A 17,781-nucleotide genomic window follows, 5' to 3' on the forward strand; every position below is an offset into this window, starting at 1 on the left:
ATACACAGGCCATTCCTTGGGATTATACCGCCGAGGCAAGAAGGAAGGGGAAAACTAGGTCTGGGGAAGCAATTGCAGCATAGGGTATGACCAGAACCGGCAGAATTTATACTCCGGAGCACTTAGCTGAATCAAATAAGCAGGCCTCTGGACGGCCTATTGAAACTGGGCCCGATGATCTCTGGCGGAAGATACAGGCGAAAGAATACTCAGTTGTCGATCAATTAAATAAAACACTAGCGCAGATCTCCATTCTAGCTCTACTGCAGAGCTCCAAGACACACAAGAATGCCCTGATGAAGATACTGAGCGAGGAGTATGTACCCAGTAACATAACTGGATGAGAGATGGCAAACATGGTTGGGCAGATATTGGAGAGTCATAAGATCACTTTCCACGAGGATGAGTTGCCCCCTGAAGATTTAGGCCACAACAAAGCGTTGCACATCACTGTGCAATGCGAAGACTATTTCATCACCAGGACTTTGATTGATGGAGGGTCCAGCCTCAACATTTGTCCATTGGTGACCCTCAGAACATTGGGGAAGAGTCTACATGAAATTAAGGATGGGGCTATCAACGTCAAAGCTTTTGATGGTTCCCAAAGGTCCACTATTGGGGAGATCAGTTATGTCTGCAAATGGGACCAACTTGGTTCGATGTTGATTTTCAAGTAATAGACATCCCAGCATCATACAACTTATTACTGGGATGACCTTGGATCCACGCTGCTGGAGCTGTAGCATCAACCCTGCACCAGGCAGTGAAATTCGAGTGAGATCACCAAGAGGTGATTATTCATGGTAACAGGAGTAACCCCATATACAATCGCCAAACCATCCCAGCGATTGAAGAAAGAAGGAAGCTAGGAGGAGAAACCTACCACCAGATTGAGCGAGTCAACGCCGTGGACAAAGATATGTGGTGGGATAACAAGATAGAAAGTATACTGAATTGGAGCGGGTATGAACCTGGCAAAGGGCTTGGCAAGAACCTCCAAGGAATCGCCAAGCGTATCAAACTGAAGAAACATGGCACCACTTTCGGGTTAGGGTATGGATATACTTGGCAAGAATTCAGGAACTGGTCGCCACCATGGTGCGGCCCTTACTACCCGCTGGAGCACCCAATACCCCGCCTGGAGCAAACTTTCCAGCCAGCAGACATCATATATGGGTCAGAGGAAGATGAAACATTGGTAGCAATGAAGAACCTGTTCTTGGAAGATGACAATATGGACTGTCATGTCATTCTCGAGGAGGAAGGGGAGGGAGGCCCTTCCATACAAGCTGTGAGCCGAGGAGCGCGCCTCAACAATTGGTCCATCAGAACCACCAAAGCCCGGAAAGCTTCGGGGTAGCAAGGCTGAACAAAGCACTATGCATTATCCTTTACTTTTTTGCTAGTTGATTTCCCTTCAGTATTATCTTTAAAATTTTAAAAAGAGCTCCGATGTTCATAACGATTTTGGAATTTATCAAAGTATTTCAGTTTCTTATAAGTCTCGCTCTTATTATTTTTCTCTATCATTTATCTTATTTTACACAGCATTACTATTACTTGTCTTGATGAACCGACGAGTGTGACATGCGACGAGGTAACGCAACAAACGGATATAGACTTAGAAGAGGATGAGATACCAGAAGAGATTGTTAAAGAGGTCGAGGAATTTGAGAGTAGACCTAAGTCTAACCTGGACGAAACTGAGGTCGTCAACCTGGGGAATACAGAGAATGTCAAGGAAACGCGCATCAACGTTCACTTGTCACCGTCCAAAAAGGAAGAGTACACGGAGTTCTTAAAAGAATATGAGGACATATTTACCTGGTCGTATGATGATATAACCGGTCTCAGTACATCTATTGTAGCTCACAAACTGCCAATAGATCCAACATGTCCGCCGGTAAAGCAGAAACTCAGAAAGTCCAAGCCAGATATGAGTTTGAAAATCAAGGAAGAAGTTACCAAACAAGTCAAAGCCAAGGTCCTCAGGGTAGTGGAGGACCCAACATGGTTAGCTAACATTGTGCCAGTGCCAAAGAAGGACGGGAAGGTCAGAGTCTGTGTCGACTACCGGGACCTCAACTGGGCCAGTCCAAAAGACAACTTCCCCTTACAGAACATACACATCCTGATCAACAACTGCGCCAAGCACGAGCTGCAGTCATTCGTCGATTGTTTTGCCGGATATCATCAGATATGGATGGACGAAGAAGACGCGGAGAAAACAGCTTTCATCACGCCGTTGGGAATGTATTGTTAGAAGATGATGCCGTTTGGATTGAAGAATGCTGGGGCCACCTACATGAGGGCCATGACTACTATTTTCCATGACATGATACACAAAGAGATCGAGGTGTATGTAGACGACGTCATCATCAAATCCAAGAGAGCCACTAATCACATGGAAGATCTGAGGAAGTTCTTCAACAGACTGAGAAGGTACAACTTGAAATTGAATCCCGCCAAATATGCATTCGGGGTTCCCGCCGGAAAACTGCTTGGGTTCATCGTAAGTCACCGAGGAATAGAACTGGATCCGTCAAAGGTTAAAGCCATTCAGGAATTGCCGCCGCCAAAGAACAAGAAAGAGGTTATGAGTTTCTTGGGGAGACTCAACTACATCAGTCGGTTCATAGCCTAGTCCACTGTCATTTGTAAACCAATCTTTAAGATGTTGAAAAAAGACACCACCACTAAATGGACTAATGATTGTCAAAAGGCCTTCGACAGAATCAAGGAATACCTGTTAACGCTGCTAGTCCTGGTTCCGCTCGAACCGGGTAGACCGCTATTGCTTTACCTTGCAGTACTGGATGGGGCATTCGGTTGTGTTTTGGGACAACATGATGAAACAGGGAGAAAGGAGCAAGCCGTCTACTATCTCAGCAAGAAGTTCACGCCGTATGAGGCCCGGTATTCCTTGCTAGAGCGTACAAGTTGTGCTCTGACTTGGGTAGCTCAGAAGTTGAGGCATTATTTCTGTGCCTATGCCACTTATCTCATATCAAGGATGGATCCGCTAAAGTACATCTTTCATAAGCCCATGCCCATGGGCAAGCTAGCCAAATGGAAAATCCTGCTGAGTGAATTTGATATTGTCTACGTGACCCAGAAAGCGATCAAAGGACAAGCACTGGCTGATCATCTTGTCGTAAACCTCGTGGGTGGAGAATACGAGCCTCTAAATACATATTTTCTTGACGAGGAGGTCTCTTTCATAGGAGAAGACATTGCAGAATCCTATGACGGTTGTAGAATGTTCTTCGATGGAGGAGCAAACTTTAAAGCAGTTGGCATAGGAGCAGTTGTAGCATCAGAAACAGGTCAGCATTATCCGGTGTCCGCCAAGCTCAGGTTCCCGTGTACCAACAACATGGCCGAGTAGGAAGCATGCATCTTGGGGCTCAAGCTGGCCATTGACATGAACGTTCAGGAGTTACTAGTGATCGGGGATTTCGACTTGCTCATACATCAGGTTCGAGAAGAGTGGGCAACCAAGAACTCCAAGATACTCCCATACTTGCATCACGTTTAGGAGTTGAGGAAGAGGTTTACAAAGACAGAATTCCGCCATGTCCCCAGAGTCCAGAATGAGTTCGCCGATGCATTGGCCACTTTATCATCCATGATTCAGCATCCAAATAAGAACTTCATTGATCCAATTGCAGTAAAAATCCAGGATCAACCCGCTTACTGTGCTCATGTCGAGAAAGAAGCAGATGGAAAACCATGGTTTCATGACATTAAGAAGTATCTGTCGACAGGAGAGTATCCAGAACTCGCGAACACTACTCAAAAGAGCACATTGCGGAGGCTATCCAATCACTTCTTTCACAGCGGAGGAATCCTGTATGGGAGGACTCCTGATTTGGGATTACTAAGGTGTGTCGAAGCAAAGCAAGCATCCAGGTTGTTGGAAGAAGTTCATGCAGGGACATGTGGTCCGCATATGAATGGTTTTGTCTTATCCAAGAAAATACTCCGGGCCGGTTATTTCTGGATGAATATGGAGACAGACTGCATCCAGTATGTTCGGAGATGCCATCGCTGCCGGATTCATGCAGACATGATAAAGGTGCCTCCTAACGAGCTCAATGCAACAAGCTCACCATGGCCGTTCGCCGCTTGGGGAATGGATGTCATCGGGCCTGTCGAGCCTGCCGCATCAAACGGGCACAGGTTCATTCTAGTGGCAATTGATTATTTCACCAAATGGGTTGAAGCAGCATCGTATAAGGCAGTAACCAAGAAGGTTGTGGCAGACTTTGTCCGCGACCATATCATTTGCCGGTTCGGCGTCCCAGAGTCAATCATCACTGATAATGGTTCAAATCTCAACAGTGATCTGATGAGGGCAATGTGTGAGACGTTCAAGATTAAGCACAGGAATTCTACAGCCTACAGACCTCAGATGAATGGAGCTGTAGAATCAGCCAATAAGAACATCAAGAAAATACTAAGGAAAACGATAGAAAAACACAAGCAGTGGCACGAAAAGCTATCATTTGCTCTGTTGGGATACCGTACCACAGTCCGTACATCAACTGGGGCAACTCCTTATATGCTGGTTTACGGTACCGAGGCAGTCATCCCAGCCGAAGTAGAGATTCCCTCCCTGAAGATTATACAGGAAGCGGAACTTGAAGATGCAGAATGGGTAAAAAGTCGCTATGAGCAGTTAGCCCTCATAGACGGGAAAAGACTGAACACAGTTTGTCATGGTCAATTGTATCAGAACAGGATGTCCAGAGCCTTCAACAAGAGAGTCAAACCAAGACGGTTCACACTAGGGCAACTGGTGTTGAAGAAGATTTTCCCACATCAAGATGAATCCAAAGGGAAGTTCTCTCCAAACTGGCAAGGCCCGTACATGGTTCATCGGGTCCTAACAGGAGGGGCCCTCATACTCGCAGAGATGGATGGAGAAGTCTGGCCAAAGCCAATTAATTCAGATGCAGTCAAACGCTATTATGTGTAATCATTATGATTTCTGTATGATGTAATTTGATCTACGCCTGACCTGATTCCCGTTTAAGAGGGGCTACGTAGGTAGCCTTATGGGTTCGGTCACAATTCACCGACTACCACCAACCCTAATTCATTTCCACCCTTCAGCCGGCTTTGAATCCCCAAATTCTCTCAAGGTTCTTCGGAACCCTAGCCTCCCCCTACCTTGTTCCACCGTGTTTTCACCGGAGTCCATGGCTTCTCAGGCCATGGACAGCCTATACTCACCTCCTACGGCTCCTACATGCCTGTTGCTCGAAGGTTCGAGGCCAGACCTCGAGGGTCTTCACTCAGACCTTCACCGATTCGAGGATTCCAGCAATCTCTGGCCTTGCTCCGGTGGGTCTTGGTCTTCTGAGCCTGATTCTGACCTCATCCGACTTAGATCGGACATTTTCGAAGCCTTTCTCATTCTAGGGTTCATCTGAAATCCTAACTATCGAGGTTCTCTCCGATTATTTTTAGATCTGTTATATGTTTGCAATATTGCTTAAGTTTCTTAAACATTTTCTCCGATTTTCTTTCAAAAAGTTACTTCTTTTCGATTAGGGTTTCTGGAAAAGGTTCTTGAAAATGTTTCTGACTCTTCTTCTTCTTCTTCTTCTTTTCTTGGTGTGAATCGATCCCTGCTATGTTCTTATTAGCTCTTTTCTGACTCGCATGCTTTTTCGTTTTTTCTTATATTTGCTGTATTATGGAGTTTTCTGTTGTGCTCCGTTCTGTCTCCTACATGTTTCAATATCATGCTCTCACATGCCTATCTTATGTGTTCCTTTACTGGGTTTTCCTACTGAGTTTTAGTCTTTTGTTTGCCTTTACGAGAATTTTTTCTTTCTAGACGTGTTTCATCAACTATTTCCTTAAGTTTACACTACCCCTTTATCTCTTGAACTCGTTTAAATTCCAAGCTTTTCTTGAAACTTGTTCCCTGTACTTCAAATTAGTTTCTATGTTGTATTTGCCTTGAACCTGCTATTGTGTTTGTATGTTTTCTCATGACACTCTGAAAGAGGTCTCTGAGTCTGTTTCAATAGCTTGCCTTCTAATCTCTGTGTCGAATTCGAGTTTAAAAACCCTAAGATTTGGGGGTTTCTTTGGCAAGTTTGATTTTGTGTTTGGACAAGGGTTCTACTTTGGAGCCTTGAACTCTCAGACTCACTCCGAGTTTATGAACTGAATTTGAACTTTTTCTGCGTTTGTGATTTTGAAACTTTCTTGCTAGTCTTTCGTAATTAGCATGACATCCTTCTTTCTTGACATGTCTATGTGTTTTATATATGAGAGCTTCTCTTTCAAAGCTTTTGCCAACTGTTAATTGATTCTGAATCCCTTTAATGTTGCTTACTTGATTGTTACTGATATTCCCCTAAATTAAACTTTCCTTTACCACTTTTTTGACTCGGTTCAATCGAACAAGGCTTTCAACTTGGTTCTTTTACTGGATGTTTTACTGATTCCCTTTCCTTGTTTTTCACAAATCAAGTACCACTATACTTTTAACTTAAATAGTTTTTATGTATTTACCCTTTATTGTACTGCTTGGGAAAATATTCTGATTGACCCTTTCCTTAATTATCTTTACCCGTTGGAAATCAGAATCCTTTAATTGAAGGAAAATTGATTTTCAAGGTTATTTTCCTTACCTTTTCGTACTTACTTGCTGCACTATAAAAAGGGCCTTCCGTTCTATACTTTCAACAATCCTCATTCACTGATTTTCGAATCACAAACTCTCTTGCACTCTTTACTCTCTTCTGAGATCTTTTGCATTGCTTGCTGGCAATTTGGCTTACCAAAGCTTCTGCTTTTCATTAATTTTTCTGAAACTGGTATGTCCTACTTTTGATTCTAGCATCAACTCCAATGTGTTTATTTACAAGCTTTTATGCCCATGCCTACTTTACTGCTTTGTAGAGTTCAACTTTAAAGTAATACTTATGTCTTGCTATCTGTTGCTGCAATGAATCCCTATCTGCATCCCCCTTTTATGTGCTTGGGCTGTAGTTTAAGACATGGCAATATACAAAGTTATTGTCATGGATTAAAACTGGTTCCTTTGGATCCTAGCCTCTTTCAATTTCCCATACCCCCATTCCCTTATGTGTATTGAGTTAAGGTATAGCCTGGCAGCATCCAAGTTGCTGTCCAGGGCTGAACCTGACCTTCAAAAGGTCCTTACTCTGTAATTTTTAAGCTGACCGGCTGGTCAGGGGTGTGCCAGCATTCCAGTTGCTGAGCATGACTACCAGCCTGCCCTGGCTCCCCCTAATTCCCTTTCATTGCACTTACACTTACTCCTAGTCTCTAAGTTCTGCCCCCTCCTATAAGCCTTGCCTTGGGACCTTGAGTTCCCTCTGAACTTGGACATTTGAGGGCTGGCCCTTCCACACTGCACTATGTTCTTAACTCTGCAATGATATTTGGGGTGTAAGCATTGCCTTGAATTCTTGAAGTTCCTTGGAACTTTGACACATCCCAAAAGAGAAAGGCTTTGAAAATCCGATCCTGGAAGTTGGTTTATCTCATATTATTAGACTTTGAGTCTGGATTAGGCTGATTAGATGTAGATGTAATCACTGATGTAATTTTATTATTCCTTCTGATTCGCTCGTTCTGTAATAACCTTTGTAAATAACTTTGTAATAACTACTGGGGTATAGTGAAAGGGGATGGGACTGAATGCATGCCAAAGGGGTAGAAATCATGTCTATAAGATATTTACTCTTTAACATTGCCAAGGCCATAGGCCAGATCTTCAAGGCCCGTTGCTGTGATTCAAGCTGGGCTAGAGTTGCGTATGAGCCCAGATGGGGAAAAATAAATCGCAACTAGTCTGGGCCTAGGCCATTGGGCCTGGGCATTGAACCCAATAACTAGACCCAGTTGTAAATGCTTTTCTCTTGTGAATTATAGTATAATATGTCTTGCAAATCATACGTAGTATAATTAGTTTTCAAACTGGAGTTGTATTTTGGTTTTCCTATTTAAAAGTGAATTTACTTATAGCTTTTTGACTAATGTGCATATTGTGGCTAAAAATGAAAGGGTGGATAGGCCCAGCCGATAAAAATTCACAACTGGGCCCGCCTGAAGCCCAATATGGGCAAACACTCGTTAAAATCCCAACCATAGGGCAAGAGCCCTTGTGTTTTTCCTGTTCTCTGTTGGACCCAGCCTTGAGCCCAAAATGCAGCTTGGTCAAAAGTTGAACCTTCCCATTAAACCCAATAATAAACGCCTAAGCCCACACCTCTTTCCTATAGAACTAATTTAAACTTAGCTATTCCAATCAAGTGTAACCTTCCTCTAAAAATGCAATAAGTGAGGTGTGCCATGCCAAATCAAACCTATAATTTATGGCCCTCATAAAATTAGATCAAGAACTAACCCTTATAGAAAAGATTTGAGGTGTGCCATAAATTAAATCATCCATGGCCCTCACAAATGTTGCTATTAAAAATTGAATCTTCGTAGTTGCTTTAGGCGCGTTATTAAAATAATTCATCATAGCTACGGGTACGGTTCCCGTGACGTAGTTGTAATTTTTAATTACTAAAATCCGGGTGTACATTTCATGTGACCCAATTTCAATCTTCAACAATATTAAATAAAGCGTGTTGCGAACCACGGGTGCATTTTATGTAGCGTGGTTTATGACGTGTTTAAATAGCATTGGATCTTCCTAAAAACAACAATAATTAAAAGCGGTTATAAAGCTAAAATGCACAATAGGTTTAAAACATGTAGTAAATCAGATAATAGGCCAATATTAACAGTTCAAGCGACCGTGCTAGAACCACGGAACCCGGGAATGCCTAACACCTTCTCCCGTGTTAACAGAATTCCTTACTTAGAATTTCTGGTTTCACAGACTTTTAAATAAAGTCGACATTTCCTCGATTTGGGATTTTAAAATAAACAGGTGACTTGAGACACCAAATAAACTATTCCAAGTGGCGACTCTGAAGAAAATAAATAAAATAATCCCATTTGGAATAATGTCACTTTAATTGGAAAAACTCCCTTATATCCCCTATCGGGTAGGTAAAAAAAGGAGGTGTGACAGATGCTATTTGGGTGATTGTGGATCGGCCGACCAAGTCCATGCACTTCATTCCTATGTGTACCACCTATTCTTCAGAGCGGTTAGCTGAAATTTATACCCGAGAGATTGTTCGCCTACATGGTGTCCCGATTTCCATCATTTCAAATGGAGGTTCTCAGCTTACATCGCAGCTTTGGAGGGCTATGTAGCGAGAGTTGGGTACTCAGGTTGAGTTGAGCACAACTTTTCACCCTCAGACGGACGGGCAGTCCGAGCGCACTATCCAGTTATTGGAGGACATGTTGCGCGCTTGTGTCATTAATTTTGGGGGTTCATGGGACCAGTTTCTACCGCTCGCGGAGTTTGCATATAACAACAGTTATCAGTCGAGTATTCAGATGGCTCCATATGAGGCTCTATATGGGAGGTGATGTAGATCTCCAGTAGGTTGGTTTGAGTCGGGCGAGGCTAGGCTTTTGGGTACAGACTTGGTACAGGATGTTTTGGACAAGGTGAAAGTGATTCAGGAGCGGCTTCGTACAGTGCAGTCGAGACAAAAGAGTTATGCTGACAGAAAGGTTTGTGATGTGTCTTACATGGTTGGGGAAAAGGTTCTACTGAAGGTTTCACCCATGAAGGGTGTTATGAGATTTGGGAAGAAGGACAAATTGAGCCCTCAGTTCATTGGGCCTTTTGAGGTGCTTCGGAGGATTGGGGAGGTGGCTTATGAGCTTGCCTTGCCACCTAGCTTGTCGGGTGTGCATCCGGTATTTCATGTTTCATTGCTCCGGAAGTATGTAGGCGATTCGTCTCATATTTTGGATTTCATCACGATTCAGTTAGATGGTAATTTGACTTATGATGTGGAGCTAGTGGCTATTTTGGAGCGGCAGGTTCGAAAATTGAGATCAAAGAATATAGCTTCAGTGAAAGTGCAGTGGAGAGGTCGGCCCGTGGAGGAGGCTACTTGGGAGACCGAGCGGGAGATGAGGAGAAGATATCCACACTTGTTTGAGGCTTCAGGTATGTTTCTTGACTCGTTCGAGGACGAACGCTTGTTTAAGAGGGGGAGGATGTAACGACCCGGCCGGTCGTTTCATGAGTTACAGCCCGTTTCTCCCATTTCTGCTTCCTTTTGTGTTCTTCAACGATATTTCATCGTATCGTGTTGGTTGGTTTGGGTTCGGAGCGGTTTCGGTGTGGAATGAGACACTTAGTCTCCTATTTAGAAGTTTAAGTTGGAAAAGTCAACCGGATGTTCACTTATGTGTAGATGATCTCGGATGTGAATTCTGATGTTCCGAAATGTGATTTGGAGGTCCGTGGTAGATTTAGGCTTGAATTGGCAAAATTGGAAAATTGGCATTTCTCGGTCGGCAGTGGAAATTTTGATATTGGGGTCGGAATGAAAATTTTGGAAATTGGAGTAAGTTCGTAGTGTCATTTGTGATGTGTGTGCAAAATTTCAGGTCATTCGGAGGTGATTTGGTAGGGTTCGGCATCGTTTGAGGAATTCGGAAGTTTAGAAGTTCTTAGGCTTGAATCCGAGGGTGATTTGGTATTTGAGGTTGTTTTGAGTGTTCCAAAGGATCGACTAAGTTTGAATGTTGATATGTGACTTGTTGGTATGTTTGGTAGAGGTCCCGAGGGCCTCGGGTTGATTTCGGGTGGTTGACGGATCAAGGATGGAAGTTGAAGGAATGCTGAAGAATTGTTCTCAGCTGTCATAACCGCACCTGCAGAATGGGGACCGCAGGTGTGGGCCTGCAGAAGCGCAAGAGCAGCCGCAGAAGCGGCCATAGATGAGAAGGGCAGGAGCCGCAGGTGCGCAGATGCGGGTATTTGACCGCAGAAGCAGATTCTGAGTATTAAGTGGAAGCCGCACCTGTGATGGATTTTCCGCAGGTGCGGCGTCGCATAAGCGACATGGGGACCGCGGATGCAGAAAATGCTGGGCAGTATGTATAAAAGGGAGACTTAGCGAAGTTGCGTTATTTTTTCACCATTCTTGTTCGGACTTGGAGCTTTTTGGAGGGTTTTGAAGAGGGAATCAAGGGGATACTCATTGGGGTAAGTTACTTGAGCTCAATACTTGTGATTATGGTAATTTTTTCAGTTTTTTAAGTTCGGTAGAAATTAGGGATGAAATTGAGGGGTTAGGGCTTGGAAATTGGAGAGTTTAATTTGAGGATTTGAGGGACCATTTAATGACGGATTTTGATAATTTTGGTATGTATAGACTCGTGAGTGAAACGAGTTTCTAGGATGTGATTTTTGTTGGATTCCCAGACGTGGGCCCGGGGGGCCGGGTTTGGGTGAATTTCAGGATTTTGGTATAAATTGATAATTTTTCGTATGGAATTGGTTCCTTGGCCAATATTGACTTCATTGTATTGCTTTTGGTCAGACTCAGGACGTTTGGAGGCCGATTCCAGAGGCAAGGGCGTCGCGGAGTAGGGATTTGACAGGTTCGAGGTAAGTAATGATTGTAAATCTTGTCCTGAGGGTATGAAGCCCCGGATTTCACATCGTTTCACTATTGCGAGGTGACGCACGTGCTAGGTGACGAGCGTGTGGGCGTGCACCGTTGAGGATTATGACTTGGTCCGTCCCGTAGCAACTATTACGTTGCGTATTTGATTGAAAACTATATTATACTTATGTGTTTTAGAAAGAATTTCTATAATTTGGGCTGGATGCCATATTTGGGCCTTGTGCCAAGCTGTTTGGACCTTTAGGGGCCTTTTCTTATTATTTCCTCACTGTTTTGACTTAAGATCTGTACTCAGTCATGCTATATTTTACTTATTTCATAACTCAGTCTTTATTACCCCGTTTTGATGCATAAAATGATATTTTGGGCTGAGCACCCTGTTTTACTGAGAGCCCGAGTGGCTTGAGAGGTTTCTGACTGAATGAGGCCGAGGGATTGTGTTGTGAGGATATTATGGGATCGGGCTGCGCGTCGCAACATGTTATTACTGATTTGTGATTATGAGAGGCCGAGGGCCTGATTGATTTACGCCACGAGGTGGCTTGTTATAGCGCTTAGGCTGTAGGAGCCCCTCCGGAGTCTGCACATCCCCAGTGAGCGCAGGTACCCTGAGTGAGTGATATGATGTTTTTCCCGTGAGGGTGTTCTTGATTCATATTGTGCCTCAGGGGCTGTTTACGAGTAATTGTGAGGTATCCCGAGGGGTTGATTCTGAGTGATGTTATGCCCGAGGGGCGGTTTATGATTCATGTTGCCCGAGGGGCTGTATACGAACTATGTTTTGCCCGAGGGGCTGTTTACAATTTTCATCAATTTTACTCTAAATTGCATTGAGTCTCTGTTGAAACTGTTGAAAAGCATCTTCAAATGATTGAAAATGATTTTAAATGAGATGATTTGACTCATACACCGGTTTGAAAGCATGTTGTACTTACTGAGTTTTCTTGATGTGGATTTTATGTGTTTCCTACTGCTCAGTCTTTATTTACGTTTATTACTTACTGATTTGGCATACTCACATTACTCCCTTCACCTTGTGTGCAGATCCAGGGGTTGCTGGACGTGCTAGCGAGCGTTGATTTTCATCCGTCGCGAATATTTTGGAGTTGGCAAGGTAGCTGCATGGTGATCATAGACTTGCCCTTCTCTCTCCTATCTCCCTATAGATATTAGTAGTTGATTTCTAGACTATTTTAGTCTTGTTATATTTCAAAACGGTTGTAGTATTTTCTCATGACTTAGTGACACCGGAGGTCGGGCTTTTATTTCTGCATTTGGTTTTTATTTGAATTTATCTTTTTTGTATGGAAATTTTAGTATGCAAAAGGTTATTATCTAAATTTTAATGAACTGTCGTATTATTTTGGGAATGTGTCGGCTGGCCTAGTTCCATGATAGGCACCATCATGATCGGGTTGGTTTTGAGGTCGTGACATTCCCTTAAGGTAAAGGAACAATAGACCAGGTGTGGTTAGCCACAAAAGCCTCAAATTCTTTATTCATTGCTTCCTGTTACACTAGGTGAAGAACAACCTGCTGAAAAGTGGCAGGTTCCTGCACAGTACTAACATTCTTACTAAATATTGATTATTAGAAGATAAACTACTTAAGCACAAGTGATTAGGAACAATGGAACAGTTGGTGAGTGTAGAAAGAGGTGAAGTAGGGGTTGAATAACAAATATAGTCTTGCAAGTATTGGAAAGTATGAGTCCTAGAAGATCTTCTCAAAGGGGAACTAGAAGAAGGAGGATCAAGAATAGGAGAAGAGGTGACTGGAGGTGGAGAAGAAGCAGGGGCTGGAGAAGATGTAACTAGAGGTAGAGAAGAAACATGAGTTGGAGAAACAGGGACAGTAGAAGTAGAATGAGGAGAAAAACGGGATGTGGTGTCATACCTAGCTGCATCATTTAGGCCTGTTTCAGAATTATGCATTGGATTAGGATGATAAAAAGTATATGTAGGGTTTCCAGATTTATAAGAGAAGATGGACTCATGAAAAGTAATATCTCTAGGTAGTGTAATTTTCTTGGTATTAAGTTGAAGTACTTTGTATCCCTTTTTGGAAAAAGGATACCCAATGAATACACATGCAGAGGATCTGGGTTTAAACTTATCTCGAAGAGTCTTTGGTGTGTTAACATAACATAAATAACCAAATGCTCTGAGATGTTGATAAGAAGGAGGGGATTTAAACATTACTTCATGTGGATAGTTCCCAAATAAAACAGTTCTTGAGAATCTATTAATGAGATAAGTGGCTGTAATAACACAATCACCCCAGTAAGAAGTGGGAAGGCAAGATTGAAATAAAAGAGCTCTTATTGTCTCAAGGAGGTATTTGTGCTTCCTTTCCACCACACCATTTTGTTGAGGGGTGTGTGGAGAAGAATTTTTAAGGCTAGATCCTAACTCCAGTGCATTATCCGATCTAAGTAGTTAACTTTCATATTGAACAGAGTCCCTACCATACAAAAGAAGGTTTTCAGTATGGTAAAAACTTGCTCTTGCAGCTCAGGAAATGGGTTCAAGTTACTCTACTATAATCATCCACTATAGTGAGAAAATATCTATAGCTAGAATAAGTGGAGGTGTGGTAAGGGCCCCAAAGGTCCACATGAATGAGATCAAAAATCTATGTAGAAATTTTACTGTATGGAAAGGAAATGTTTTGTTGTCTAGCCAATGGACATATATTACAAATAAGGTTGTTTATTGCATGCTGGTAAAGAAATTCCATTTTTTTTGACATTTTGGAAAAAGGAATATGACCAAGTCTAGAATGCCATAGTTCAACAGTTTTATCGTTAGAGGAACCTGTATTACATGTTGAACTAGAAGTCTTATTCGCACTATTTACAGAATGTAAGGGATCAGGGATAATGGCATTACTTGCAGATTGTAAAGGGGCAGGGATAGTGACATTATTTATAGATTGTAAAGAAGCAGGGATAAGGTGAGAATCAAAATCAGTAGTAGTAAAGATGATAGTGGGTTTGTGCACGATGTAAATTCCTTGAACCAGATCACCAAGAACCAGTGTCCTCTTCAGAGAAGGGGCCTGCAATATACAAGAAGTTGAGGTAAACAAAATATTACAATGTAATTGAACTATCAATTTATGAATTGAAAGAAGATTATATCTAAAACTAGGAATAAAGAGTACATTTTCCAAGATAAAAGTAGGAGTCAAAGCTAAAGATCCTACAGGAGTTACTTTAACTTTGTACCCATTTGGAAGAGTGATTAAATAAGGAACAGGAAGATCATGAACATGTGTAAGTAAGGATTTTTCATGTGATCACTTTCACCTGAGTCTATTCAGTACTTAACAAAAATCTTAGAATGAAAACACATACAAGAACCAGCACTATGAGTAGCACAAGCTATCTTTTCACCAAAGAAACGGGCTATCTTACTTGCAAAGTTGGCAGATATTGTAAGCATTTCAGGCTGAGGTGCATGTTTCTCAGAGTTAAGACAACTAGTTTGAAGTAAAGAGACCAACTCTTGCAATTGTTGGAAGTATTGAGGTGTGAAGGAAGATACTGAGGACTGACATTTATCAGTGAACTCAGTGGAATTGTCAGTCACAGGGATGACCTGAACTGTTTCAACAACTCTTTTATTCTTAGTGAACTTGAAGTCAGATGGGAACCCATGCAATTTGTAATATTTGTCGATTGTATGACCTGGCTTCTTATAGTAGTTGCAGTCGAGCTTTTTTGTTGGCCCAAGAACAGGTGAAGTTTTGAAGATTGACAAAAGAACTCAGTCATGGACCAGGTCCATCTTGTGCAGCACAGTCATGATCAATCTATACGTGTGAGATGCACGTGAAGGAGATAAGGTCTACTGATCAAGCATCAATATCTCCTGATCTGATCGAAAAGGTTGCATATTAGATAAGGGGAGAAAGTCTCCTTATGTGAAGAGAACACAATCCAGGATAAAGATAGTGTTAGAGTTTGAGATCATCATGAACTCTTCTACGATAGAAGAGCAGCAATTGAGTGCCAATCAAACTCTGATTACTAACCTATTAAATGACAGTATTGTTCTCTTTTACAGGCATTGCACATACGGAGAAGTTAAACTAAATTGAGAGCAAAAGAGCAAGGCAATTTTGCAAGCAATTTATGTGACATTTGAGTGTGCACTCCTAAAGGTACCTGAACGAGATAGAAGAACCAGTTACATTGTGTCTATCTTTTATTCTAGTTCAATTGTAGTAGGTGATTTAAAATTGTACCTTTCAGCTTTCATAGAAGCAATTGTATTAGGTACCTGGAGTGTTCAAGTTATAGCTAACTTGAAGTTGTCGCAATAGTTGAGGCTATGTGCACAACGGGATTAGAGTTAATCCTTAGGTTTACAAAGAGTTTTTGTAAATGCTGTTTTGGCTCAGTGATTTTAGTGAAAGTTTGGGAAAATCCTACTGGGTAGTAGGTCGTGGTTTTTTTCACCTTTTGAGCAAGGTATTTTCCACGTAAAAATCTCTGTGTTCTTTATTTTCAGTATTTATTATTCCGCAAACAGTAGTAGTTGGAGCACCTAGAAGAACCAGGTTCTTCTATAGTTTAGTTAAGCGAAAATAGGGTACCACACAAATCATCCCCCCCCCCCCCTCTTGTGTGGTATTGATGCTTAAAACATCATTTGGTATCAGAGCAGGTTATCCTTAAAGAGGCTAACACCTAAGGAAAAGATCAAAATGAGTGCACCACCTGGAGACTGGAAAGGGCAATCCACTGCTAGGCCTCCACTTTTTAATGGTCAGTACTATTCTTGGTGGAAGAACAGAATGAGAGATCATATCATAGGAGAAGACTATGAACTCTGGGACATAGTCACTGATGATCCCCTGGCAACTACAAAGAAAAATGAAGAAGGAGTGGACGTGCCAAAGACAAGAGTTGACTGCACTCCTGAAGATTTGAAGAAATGGGAGAAGAATGCCAAGGCCAGAAATGGCTTGTGTGTGGACTGGGACCAGACGAGTACAGCAGGATCCAAAGCTGTACTACTGCAAAGGAAAATATGGGACACTTTACAAGTGGCTCATAAAGGAACTCCTCAAGTAAAGAGATCAAGAGGAACACTGCTATATTCTCAATATGAGAATTTCAGTATGAAGGAAGGAAATCTATCCAGGAGATGTACACAAGGTTCACAACACTAACAAATGAACTTAAATCTCTTGGGAGAATTATCCTTGAAGAAGACAAGGTTGAGAAGATTTTGACAAGGGTTCTGCCAGTCTCTTGGGAAAGGAAAATCACTGCTATTCAAGAATCAAAGAACATTGCAACTCTTATGTTGGATGAGCTGATTGGAAATCTCATTGCCTATGAACTGAGAAGGCAAACCATGAAAATGGATGCACCCAAGAAGGAAAAAAGTCTGGCTCTCAGAATAGCTGAAGGTTCAGATCTGGAGGATGATGAAGTGGCCATGATCACAAGAGATTTCAAAAAGTACCTGATGAGAGGAAAGGGTTCTTCAAGAGGTACAACCTTCAAAAAACCAAGGGTTCTTGAGAAACAGACCAACGAGGGTTGCTACAAATATGGTAAGACTGATCACATGATCAAGAACTGTCCGCAATGGGAAATTGAGTGGAAGAAGGAAAGGGCTGAACTAAGGAACAGGAAGAAGGAACAGGTTCAACCCAAAAGGAACAAAGGATCAACAAAGGCTATGGTTGCTCCTTGGGGAGAAACATCAGATGAGGACTCAGAAGATGAAGCTGGAGATGAACAAGCACTTATGGCCATCGGAGAATCAGATGATGAACAAGAGGTCCAAGTGAAGGGAAGTAGCCAAATATGGTACATGGATAGTGGCTGCTCAAAACATATGACTGGAAGTAAGAACCAGTTCCTTTCACTTGAGGACTTAAAAGGGAGGTAATGTCTCCTTTGGTAATGGGAAGAAAGGTGAGATTATTGGGGTTGGAAAGGTAGGTAAGACAGATTCACACTCCACTGAAAATGTCTACTTAATAGATGGCTTGAAATACAGCCTGATCAGTATGTCACAACTGTGTGACAGAGGTAACCTTGTAGCATTCACCTCTACCAAATGCTTTGTGATTAACCTTACCACTGACAAGATTGTTTTGCAGGGAAAAAGAGTTAACAATATTTACATCGTAGATTTGTCTACTCTTTCAGAAAATGAACTCACCTGCCTAAGTGTGTTAGATAATGATCCCCTCCTGTGGTACAAAA

The 17,781-nt window shown here is 42.2% G+C and overlaps 1 protein-coding gene across 1 annotated transcript in view; it reads right to left on the reverse strand.

Moving 5' to 3' along the window:
• The window catches only part of LOC109243631, a 29,756-nt gene extending 14,761 nt beyond the window's left edge, over positions 1 to 14,995 (reverse strand). The window contains exons 1-4 of the mRNA XM_019410590.1: positions 14,908 to 14,995; positions 14,715 to 14,770; positions 14,366 to 14,609; positions 13,164 to 13,464 (exon numbers count right to left, since the gene is read on the reverse strand). Of these exons, the coding sequence (XP_019266135.1) occupies positions 13,164 to 13,464; positions 14,366 to 14,609; positions 14,715 to 14,770; positions 14,908 to 14,995 (689 nt within the window). The remainder of the gene's footprint in view (positions 1 to 13,163; positions 13,465 to 14,365; positions 14,610 to 14,714; positions 14,771 to 14,907) is intronic.
• Between the last annotated feature and the right edge of the window lie 2,786 nt (positions 14,996 to 17,781).

This window comes from Nicotiana attenuata, unplaced genomic scaffold (assembly GCF_001879085.1).
Source record: "Nicotiana attenuata strain UT unplaced genomic scaffold, NIATTr2, whole genome shotgun sequence".
In the NCBI taxonomy this organism is placed as follows: Eukaryota; Viridiplantae; Streptophyta; class Magnoliopsida; order Solanales; family Solanaceae; genus Nicotiana; species Nicotiana attenuata.